This window comes from Eleutherodactylus coqui, chromosome 10 (genome assembly GCF_035609145.1).
Source record: "Eleutherodactylus coqui strain aEleCoq1 chromosome 10, aEleCoq1.hap1, whole genome shotgun sequence".
NCBI classification, from domain to species: Eukaryota; Metazoa; Chordata; class Amphibia; order Anura; family Eleutherodactylidae; genus Eleutherodactylus; species Eleutherodactylus coqui.
The window spans coordinates 56,855,055-56,867,118 of NC_089846.1; the positions used below are offsets into that span (position 1 = coordinate 56,855,055).

The following is a 12,064-nucleotide window of genomic DNA, read 5'->3' on the forward strand; positions in this document are numbered from 1 at the left end:
GGCTTCCTGGTTTCTTCTTTTTTTTTATACTTTCTTCTAATGTTTCCTAGTAACATGCGTAAAAAATGCCAAAGTAATTGCGTATGTACTGCGTTCCGAACGCACCCATAGAAAACAATAGGGCTGTACGCGCGTAATACTCAGTAAAATAGAACATTCTTCTTTACCCGTGTAATATGCGCAATAAATATACACAAGTGTGAATGAAACAATGAAAATCTAGGTATTTTCATTGAAGCCATTCACCACGTACTATGCGCATGTACATTGCACACGTCATACGCAATTCAAACACGTTCGTGTGAGCCCCGCCTTAAAGGGACAGGCCTACCACAGTTACTGACATTGTGGACTCACACTCCTGTTACTAAACCAGACCATGACAGAATTCAATAATACTTATGGTACTAAGCTCCTTCTAGTGGCGGGTATAAATGACCAGAGTCTGATCATTTAAATGGTCACAGCACTTTGCGGCAACTTATGGTAATAAGATATCCTGTGAGATAACTTACGAAAGTGCAAATCACTATATTTACCTAAAATGTGGTGTCTGTGCTGAAATATCCCTCCAAAGTGCAGACCAATAGGGGTCTCCCTTCCTTCTAATTTACCTTCACTGCCTGTTGTCATGTGAAGTCCATCTCTAGTAACAGGGACACCGAGATGGAGTACAGTAAGTGGAGGTGGGTGCTGTCTCTTTATAAAGAAAGTTATACTTTCCTTTCTTGGCCCACTGGTGTGCACCTTTTTGAGCGCCAAGGCCAGTTCCTATATTTTGCTGTAGATGCCCTGTGCAGAGCTGGCAGCCGCTAGCTGTTATAAGCATACTGTGCTGTGTTGGACACAATCACTTCAGGTGAGCGTTTTAGTAGGTATCACACATTATTTTAATCAGGAAATACACATGTGATGCTTTTCTTTTTTTTTGCATGTAGAGGAGCAGAGAGAGGAGGATGCTGCTGCAGAGGGAGAGACTCACACAGACATGGCTGTAACTGATAATGGTAAATGATTTACTGGTTTTCAGCTACTGAAATCATATCTAAATTGCTCAGTGCCGCTGCATAACGTGCTCCATGATGCTGTTATGTCTCTTTCTCTATGTTAAGGAGTTAGGGAGCAGGATCTTCAGTTTTCTCCATGTGCGGTGTATAGAAGACATTCGAGCAGCTAGTCTACACCCACCAGCTCAGAGAGAACTGAAAATTAGCTATACAGTCTGCAGAAGGGCAAAAACTGGTTATAAATGCAGGATACAGGTCATATAATAGCCAGAAATAGTGTTACTCCTCATGTACAGACACATCAGATCATTCTGAAAAGTTATCTGAAAGTGCGAGTACTCTTTAACTCTACATCTATGCAAGTGGTTTGGAGCTCTGTATCCAAGCTATATTAAATCAGCACTGAATGTTGTACCTGGAATGACATAATAGCCTATTATAGAGATAGATTTTGCTTTTACACCACGGTTTAGTTGCCTGTATCATCTCAGTAATAAACTTTTTGAACATTAAACAGAACATTAAACAGGAACAAATGTCATTGACTCAGTGGATTCTAATTACTTCTTCCAGGAACTGTAGAACTGTCTTATTTTACGAGCCATTCCCACCATCCGTCACCGGAACGAGGTGTGATCCCGATTTATCCCAGGTCAGTTCGTGGCTTCACCGTAAATCACGCCTGATGCCAGTTTTATGACTATTGTGTTGACTTCCACTCATTGATGCTGGCAGGTAAGTAAATAATATTTGCTGTCATTTGGATGGGGGAGAAGTTGCTCATTAAATACAATGGGACCCGGGATTTAGAGCTGAAAGTTATTAGAAGGGAATAACTAACTGCGTTGCACTATTGGAAGCTGGCAATGATATTAAAATATGTTTTTATCTTCTCCTCCCACAGAGAATCTGACTGCTGTCCAGTTACAATGAGTATTTCTCCAGTCTGCAGATCTGGATAAACAGTATTTTATGAGTCTAGTGGGAATGCAGCGATTGTTAGCCATGGTGCCAGAAATGCATTGAGACCTGCCTCCCCCCACCCCCAAATATACTTCAAAGTGTATTTAAAGGGCAAACATCTTAAAGACAAAAGCATCTGGTTTCAGATAATGCAGAGCGAGTCTACACTAGGAATGTGACCCATCTCTAGACTTAAGGCTCTTGGATGCAGTTGTATTATGGATCCATGCAAGGTTTTTAATATGGTGCCCATAAAAGTCTATAGACCATTAACGTTCAGTTCCAAAACACATAGACTGTTACTAACATGCTATGCATTTCAAGACTGATACTTAGCTCTTCTAGGGTTCAGACAATTGTTACTTGGTTTAATAACTCTTTGGGCTGGGGGAAGAGGCAAGTTTTGGCCTCGAAACGCGCTGTACTTATCCTACTGTTAATGACTTTTGATCTAATCAATCTGCTATTCATCTTTGCAGACTGGTCTACAGTAAGTCTCTGCTTTTCCATAAACTTGAAATATTGTGTGTAACTAAAGGAATGGGCGCGACTAGGAAAGCTCGTGAGGATAAATATGAACGAGTGGGTGAAGTGGAAAAGTTATTAACATTTTTAAAAAGTGTTTAATGGCTGCAAATCCTGGGAAACCACATCTGTCCTGATCATTAAGACGCTGCGGTCAGGGATGGTGAGATGAGGTAATTGACAGTGGTTGAATGAAACGTGGAAGTAATAATTAGGATTATATTGGGAACAGTGGACTGATTACTGGTTGTGACAGACTGTACTTACCCGCACCACCTTGGACATTACTACAGCAGTTTGAGGTGCATTGTCCTTTTATGTCCCTGACCAACTTTTCCAAAATTGCCAGACGTTTGAGCAGGGCTCGAACCCCTTCTGCTTCTGGACATGGAGGCTGGGGAACAGCAGGTGCCGATAGGGATCCAGCAATAACAATGGTAATGAGACATAAGGAAAGGGGGGACATTATAAAATAATGGGACGGATACCTGGATCACCTGTGAAAAGGAAGGGAGATGTTAGAATATGAAACAATTTTTAAATGGGACGTTTCCAAGAGTGCTTAAGTGACTCCTTTTTCCCCTTCAAAACCAATTGTACTTACTTTGACAACTTTCTACACATATCACATCACACATGCTTACCCAAAGTGATGTAGGGTTTAACAATAGTATTTGTGGAGGTCTAGAGTAGCTTAAAACCTTCTTTTTGGTGGTATTTTGTGGGTTAATGGTTAATACCTATTATTATATATTAGAATTATATACTGTATTATTAGATTGTTTAAGGGGGGGGGCTTATAGTTAAAGTTTAGGGTGAGAAAGTGTAATACTGGAAGTTCAGGATTTTTATAGAGGTTCCAACTATGTTTTGCTGATATTGGAATTCAAGTGTCCTGCTTGTCTTCGCTAATCTGTCCTGTAAATGCATCTGCCCTTACACAGAGCTCCCTCCTGTGGTGGGGGGATTTTATTTTCACTTTTGCTTTCATTTAACTCAGTGTTTACTCTATTAACCCATCACGTTTTGCCCATGAAATGGAACAACAAGGAGGAGAGGGGAGAGCAGGGATGGAGAAGAAAGGACAAGTGATGAAAAGATGAGCGCAAACAAGCTGAAAAGGATGGAATGAATATGGAAGAAAAAAGGAAACTAAAATTGGGGGAAAACAGAAGAGTGAAAATAGGGTTCAAGAAATTGTTCTGGAGGTAAAAAAAGAAAAGCAAGACGGGTGGTTAAAAAGGAAGACTGTATGAAGAAGGGAGTAATGGAAGGAAGTAGAGACAATGTATGAAAAAGAGAAGAAAAAAGTGGAGAAATACTGTAAGAAGAGGAGATGTGAGGTAGAGGAGTAAAGGGAGAGAAGAAGGAAGATGAGAGATAGAGGAGTGAGGTCAAGAAACAATAACAGAAGAAGAAGGTAGGTGTGAGGTAGAGGAGTGAAGCGAGAGAAGTAAAATGTCAGGCATCAAAATAATGAAGGAAGGAAGGAAGAAGAAGGAAGATATGAGGTAGAAGGAATGAAACAAGAAAAAGGTAGAGGTAAGGTAGAGGTAAGGTAGAGGTGAGGTAGAGAAGGTATGAAAGTGAAGGGAGAAAAAGAAAGTTGTGTGATAAAGAAATATTAAAGCGAGAAGAAGGAAAGTGTGAGGTGGAGAAGGAAGCAGAAGGAAGTTCTGAGTTAGAGAAAAAGAAGGCAGAAGAAAAGTTGTGCGGTAGAAAGGAAGAGAAGGGAATAGAAGAAAGTTCTGAGGTAGAGAAAAGAAAATAAGGACATTCTGAAGTAGAGAAGAAGAGAAGAGAGAATAAGAAAGTTCTAAAGTAGAGAAGGAGAAATGGAAGAAGGAAGTTCTGAGGTAGAGGAGGAGAGAGGGAGAAGAAGGAATTTTTGAAGCAGAGAATAGAATGGAGAAGAAGGAAGTTCTGAGTTAGAGAAGAAGAGAATGGAGAATGAGGAAGTTCTGAGATAGAGAAGAAGGAAGCTCTGAGGTAGAGAAAATGGAAGTTTTAAGGAAGAGTATAAAAGAAGGGAGAAGAAGAAAGCTCTGAGGTAGAGAAGAGACAGGAGAAGGAAGAAGTTCTGAAGGGAAAGAAGAGAAGGGAGCAGGAAGACGTTCTGACGTAGAGAACAAGAGAAGATCAAAAGTGTGATGTGGAGAAGGGAACATAAGGAAGTTCTAAATTAGGGGAGAAGAGAAGGGAGTAGAAGAACGTTCTGAGATAGAAAAGAAGAGAGGGGAGAAGAAGGAAGTTCTGAGATAGAAAAGAGAAGATGGAAAATGTTAGGTAGAGAAGGGAGCAGAAGAAAATTCTGAGGGAGAGAAGAAGGAAGCTTTGAGGTAGAGAAGAAGAGAAGGAAGCAGAAGCATGTTCCAAGGAGGAGATGAAGAGAAGATCAAAAATTTGAACTGGAAAAAGAAGCATAAGGACGTTTGGAGGCAGAGAAGTTCTGCCATAGAGAAAAAGTGAAGAGAGGAGGAGGTGCCGAGATAAAGAAGAAGGAAGATCTGAAGTACTGAAGTACCGAGAAGAAGGAAGTTTTGAGGGAGAGAATATATGAAGGGAAAAAATGGAAGGACAGAGGTAGAAAAGAAGTGAAAAGAAAAATAAGGTAAGAGGTAGAGAAAGACTGAAGGGAGGGGAAAGAAGGCATGAAGTAAAAAGAGAATAGAAGGAAAGAAGAAAATATATGAAGCAGAGGAGGGTGAGAAGAAAGTAGATGAGAAAAGTTTTTTTAAAAGTGCAATAGAGTTGACAATGAGCAAAACCTGACACGAGGAATAAGTGGAGGATTAACAGAATTAGACAGTTTCAGAAGAATGGAGAAGTATACAAATAGTAACTTGAGACAGGTGAGAGTAAAGTGGATTATTGGGAAGAAGAAGAAGGAGATGATTACACACAGTAAGAGCAGTGGTGCTGTATGAATTCCATATAGTTTCCGAAGTTCTGCACAATGTCAATACAAAACCTGCAAACAATCTAAATTAACTCCAGAGAAAGCTTCGACAAGGTCACCTAATCAAGGCTGCTAGAGAGACAACGCAGAGTGCCCCCCCGCCAGAGACCATCCTCGAGATCACAACAAAGTCCTCACGACAGGTTTTATATAAATATTGTTCACTCTGGGCAAGAACATAAAGCCCTAAGGTTTTCCAGGATGTCTCCTGGATGAGGTCTGGCAGCTCCAGATGGGATCAGTATGAGGGGAACCTCATTATGGCTTCATGAAATTACTCAAGGACATGAGTCTCAGGTTTCCTCTTAAAACTCTCATCAGGGTTATTCCAGATTCCATTACTGTCATTCCATATCTGCAGGAATTACCTGTTACTGGAAAAAACTAAAGGAATATACAGGAAGATGGAAGGTGGATTTATCTGGACATCTGGTGGTCTAGTTTTCAGATCAGGTCTTGAACCTTCAAGTTCTTTCAATAAGGTTAATTATGTTGTACATTCCTTCAAGGTTTATCAAGGATTAGTAAAACATGGCTGGTTTCTTCTTTCTGAAACAGTGCTATACTTGTCTATGGGTTGTGTTTGGTATTGCAGTTTGGCTGCATTGAGATGAATAGCGCTGAGATGCAATACCTTACACAACCTATAGAAAGGAGTGGAGCTGTTTCTGGAAGAAGAAATCAGCCACGTTTTACTGATCCTGGGCAATGCCTTAAAATTACATTCACATGTTACATGTCCCATTTCAGATTCAGCATAGACAGAATTTCCCATTGAAATAAATGGAGCTGCGCCACGCTTGTACGACTAGTGTTGCATTTCATCTGCCTGTTACTATGGGTGGGTGCAGCGAGCCCGCAGAAACAAGAAGAAAGGAACATAGGGCCTCTGTTCTTTGGATTGGTGGGGGTCTCAGCAGTGAGACCTCCACTGATCACACTTTCATCTTCTTTCCTATGGATAGGTGATAACAGATTATTTTGGTGATACCCCACTAATGGGGTTGCCCATGATGACAACCCCTGTTTATGTGTCCTGTTGGGGTATATGAACATCATATAGCATGGTCTTCAGCTACAACACCATTGGCTGACACAGCGTGCTGGAAGTTGTAGTTTTGCAACAGCTGATGCGTTACAGGCAGGAAACACTGATCTACTTTGTCTCTTTGGGCTTACGTCTATTGGTTGCCGGCAGCTGGTTGCAATGATACACTTCTCTACAGGATACACAGTCCTTATTTCTATCTTACAGCTGGAGTATCAGAATCTCCAAGTGCAGAGGCTGGGATGTTATTCGTCAGTATATTTGTTGCTCCTAAGGGGAACATCAAGCAATTACTTGCCATGTGCCAAAGGAATAAAAGCCGTTTACTACTTGTACTGTAGAGAAGTCTTCCTAAGTAGCTGGAGATGGGATCCCATAGGATTAGTCACAACATCCTGCTGTCACCCGCTCCAGCCATGATACAATAAATGATTCCTCATTACCAGTATAAACACATCAGTAATGAGCGTTTCTTTCCTTACAACTAAAAGATTCCATTTGACTTTTGTTGGCCGCCTGTGAAATATTTTGTTACATAACTTGTGCCCCAATTCCAGAAATTATGATGTGAGGTTATAATAATTCCATACCTACCACACACTATACACAAATCAGAGAAGTAAATAAAGCTCTTTGGCCCAGGTGCTAATCTGTGCCAACCCTACTCCCACCTAACATATGGAATGGTTTGGAGTATGTGGATCCATACATGTCACTAGATTGTATATTAGCTGCGTCTATTACATTACTGTACAGTTACAGCAACTTAAGACTTCAGGTATGATTAACCTCTTCACTATACTAGACCACCAGGGATGCTGATACTAACACCTTCACTGCCCTAGACAACCAGGGATATTGTCATAAATCTTTTACCTAATGTAGACCACTATGGATACTTACATTAACCTGATCTCTGCCCTAGACCACTATGGATGCTAATATTAACCTACTCTCAATCTTTTACCTAATGTAGACCACAAGAGATTCTTATATTAACCTGATCTCTGTCATAGACCAACAGGGATACTGACATTAACCTGTTCTTTGGCTTAGAGCACCAGGAATGCCAACCTATTTTTCACCCTAGACCACCAGGGATACTGACATTAACCTGTTCTCGGCCCTAAACCACTAGAAATGCTTACATTAACCCCTTTTCTGTCCTAGACTACCAGGGATGCTAATATTAACTCTTTCACAGCCTTAGACCACCAAAGATTTTAGCTTTGATTCCTTAAATGCCCTAGACATGAAGTATATTAAATGATAAAAAGTCATCACATGAAGCGACGTTGCGAAAAAGCATTATCTGGCTGATATTTTGTGGTGAAAAATGTGACATCCTTACAACAGACTTAATGATGACCATAGAAGCGTTGCCCGGATTTTCCAGCAACTAATATAATTAAGAAATATGTGAATAGAATTTTCATAATATTGGTGATTTATTTTGTAATTTTGGGGAGGAGTGTTTTCTTGAAGATTTAGAAAGCTGTATTATATATATATATATAAATAATAATAATAATAATCTTTACTTGTATAGCGCCAACTTATTCCGCAGCGCACACACACACAAATACATATACTGGGAGGTAAAAGAGGACTGAGGAGGTAATGGCAAACCACCCCGTAAAAACAGTCTACCTTTTACCTTTACATTCTATTATATTCACATTATCTAGATGTAAGGCCAATGAGGACAGGGACGGCATTCTTGCACTTCACATCCAGGAGCGTGGAAAATAACTAATTCCAAGCCCGTTACAGAAGACGGACCTGACGCCTTCGTACATGAGATAACCCCTGTCCAAGGCAAGCAATGGTTAACATTTTTAGAATTCCATCCAGTCTGATTATCATATCCTCCAAGAAACTCGCACTAGAGTCAGCACCGGACAAGGCTGCTTAAGGCCCTTTTACACGGGACAATTATTGTTCAAACAATCATTCACATGAATGGGAAAAAAACAATAATCATTCAGTCTACATGCAGCCAATGACCAAACAATGAACGATAAATCATTCACTTTTCAATCATTATTCATGTTATGCATAAAAATCATTGTTGAGTCTGCACTAATCATTAGGTTTAAATACTGATCATTCAATTGTTCTCATTCACTTATATAACAAATGTGAATTATTGAATGATTTCTCATTTGAATGAGCCAACAATGTATCTGCCCATATATACAGACTGCCTGAGCGAACTCTGACATTGTTAGTTTGTTTAAATGACAAATTAGCAAATTAGCAGGTCTGAAAGGACCCTAAGGGGTAACAGATCAATTACAAACTGACAATCGGGGTACAGGACACTGATACACAGACACTTGGTGTATAGAACAATTATACATTGACACTTGGGGTATAAAACAATGATGCATGGAGCCTTCGGTGCAGAACTATGATACAATGACACTTAGGGTATAAAACGATGTATGGACACTTGGGTACAGAACAATGATACAATGACACTTGGGGTCCAGCACAATGACACACATTCGGGGTTCCAGAATAATGATGCATGGACACTTAGGTACAGAATAATAATGATTTGATACTTGGGGTATAGGACAATGACAGACTGACACTTGGGGTACAGAACAATAACAGACTGACACTTGGGGTACAGGACAATGACACACTGACACAGAGTAAAGAACAACTGCACATTGATACTTAATGGGGTAAGGTACAATAATATATTGACACTGATGCATGGACACTCGGGTACAGAACAATGATAACTTAACACTTGGGGTACAGGACAATGACAGACTGACACTTGGAGTACAGGAAGTGATGGATTGATACTTGGGGTACAGGAAATGGTGGGTTGACACTAGTAATTCCACCCAGGGTTCGCAGGCTGCAGCATCTGACATGATAAGACGGATAGTGAATATGTCATCATGGGTAACCTGAAATTCCAACATCCTAAATTCCTTGAAATCCTGCGGGTGCAATGCTCTGCGGCTTCATCTTACCCAGAAAACCTCTTCTAAGCATGTGAACCTTAACCCCCGTTACAGTATTTATAGCCTCAAGCACCATCACTTCCCACCGCTCGTCCTGCATTCACCTCACTGTATCTTATTTTTAGGGGTCCATTAGTGCTGCCTTATTTATCTGTCCTACCCCTAAACAGCAATGCCAAGAGTAACCACAGCATGGTATACACAGGGCACAATGCCGCCATGATATATAACCAATATGTCATACATTGGCATGGCACATTATCTGGTACATTACATTCCTTCTGCTTATGAGGTGAAGATGTTTGAAAGGACACAAATATATCATAATCATTAGGATTATTACCTGTCTGATAATATACAGGATGGCACAGAATACAGCTTCTCATCAGCGGGACACTGGCACCTTTTAGGGCAGTCTGTGCCATCACTAGATAATACCTGAGTTAGGCTCCACAAACAGCAGCAATGTGGATTATCTCATTCTTATCAGAAAGCCTTCCATTGGAAACAAAGAGTCTTACATTTCCAAATATTTTAGTGAAAGTTTACAAAAGGTGATCTCACGCACTAAGGGCGCCTTCACACGGGCGTATTAGGCATGCAAAATTTGACTGCACAATATGCAGAGAATAGAACTCCCTGATTTCTTCGCATTTCCGTATTTTGTGTATTTTGCTTGCGCAAAAAATAATGCAGCATGCTTTCCTTTTCTGCACATTTGCACACCAAAGGTCCCCATTGAAGTCAATAGGAGGGTGCTCAAATGCATGTGCAATACGTAAGGAAATGCGTAATACGCTGCATTATTCCGCTGGAAGAAGGACACATCTGGAACTAATTAGCCATTCCAAGCGGTACGTCTTATTTGCCACGCACAAATGCACATGCCCTGGTGGTGGAAAAAGTACAGTAAAAAACGCTGATACTCATGTTAAAAATCATAGTTCGTTTTGTAAAAACGCAGCACTGAGGCATATGCAAATGCACATACACCCATGTGAAGGAAGCCTAAGACCCCAGAACATGATGATATAAAATATGTATTATGGTTTAGAATGACATATATGATACAATGTGATAGGATCCTATATAATATGAAATGTTATGATTTGTTCTAGTATGACATGATGTATATAGTATCATATCACATGATATAATATAACAAAGGACAAAATTACATGGTATACTTTATAGTATGATAGGTATAATAAGTATATTATATTATGTGGTATGATATAATATGGTATTATACAATATGATATATATGATATCAAAAATTGTAATAAAACATACTGTGAATCTGTGATATAACCTGATATAATTTGATATAGTATGACAAGATGTAATATGTTACGGTATATTATGAGATAAGGAATATAATTTAATGTAATATGGCATCATATAGAATATGATATATAATGTGATAGAAACTAATATGGTATAGCATGATATGGTATGGCTACATATGATATATTATACAGTTAAAATTTATATGATATAAATGGTATGATACAGTATAATATTAGATATGGTATATTCTATATATATAAACAAGTGTAATAAAATATACTATACTATAATCTAATATAATATTTAATAGAATCAGATATAATATAGGTTATGATAAAATATAATATGTTATGTTATAGTATAATATATGATAAGAAATATGATCTAATTTGACACGGCATAATATGGAATGGCATATGATATAACCTAATATGGTATAGTATGATATGGTACAATAGAATATGGTATGGTATGGTACAAGGTGCAATATTATATAATCCAATATAATATTATATAATCTGATATGATATAATGTCATATGCTATAATATATGTTATGTTATGATATTGCATAGTGTGAGAAAGAGTAATATATGATATGATAAAATCTGACATAATATATAATCAGATATGTATGATATGGAGGGTGTACTGCACAGAAAGGAACATGAAGTCACTGACCTCTTAAGCAGGAACAGTTTCTCTGTGTTGGGCGAGTACAATTCCAATTCTTCAGGGGCACTGTGGACTGCTCACCCTGCTACCTGTGGCCTCTCCCGTCCTTCCTCCTCAGGGGTCCCTCTCCCAGATGTTAGTGTGATCTCTCCAGCCCAGTGTGTGGATGTGGATGGCTCTGACTCCCTGTGTTCTGGGTAGCTGCACAATGACTGACAGATGGAGAGAGTGAGACCAGAAGAAGGGAGAAAGAAAGAGAGAGAGAGAGACGTCCAAGTTCTGATGTCATGGTTAAAGTCCTGATCACATCTGTAATGACATCAATGCGTCTTCCAGGCTTCTCTCTGCTCCCTCCCTCTCCTACTTCTGCTCCTTCTCTCCCCCTTCTACTACCACCACCATCATTATTCTTGTTCAGGATCATGCTTAGTCTATGGAGCGGACAGACCCTCACCCAAATTACTTCCCATGGGACAGCAGGGAGGAGGTTTGGTAGCCCCCTCATCCGCTTTGCTTCCATCACCATTTTTTACAGTTGCTCATATTTACCCAAATGTTTACACCGCAATACTGCCATTCAGTGCACAAACAGTGGAGGGGTTAATGCTTAT

At 39.6% G+C, this 12,064-nt stretch overlaps 1 protein-coding gene across 2 annotated transcripts in view; it reads right to left on the bottom strand.

The window, feature by feature from the left end:
- The window catches only part of TNXB (tenascin XB), a 72,014-nt gene extending 60,359 nt beyond the window's left edge, over positions 1-11,655 (bottom strand). For both annotated transcript variants that reach the window (XM_066581050.1, XM_066581049.1), the window contains exons 1-2: positions 11,460-11,655; positions 2,763-2,992 (exon numbers count right to left, since the gene is read on the bottom strand). In XM_066581050.1, coding sequence (XP_066437147.1) covers positions 2,763-2,961 — 199 coding nt within the window. In that variant the 5' untranslated portion in view covers positions 2,962-2,992; positions 11,460-11,655. The remainder of the gene's footprint in view (positions 1-2,762; positions 2,993-11,459) is intronic.
- Positions 11,656-12,064: the final 409 nt, after the last annotated feature.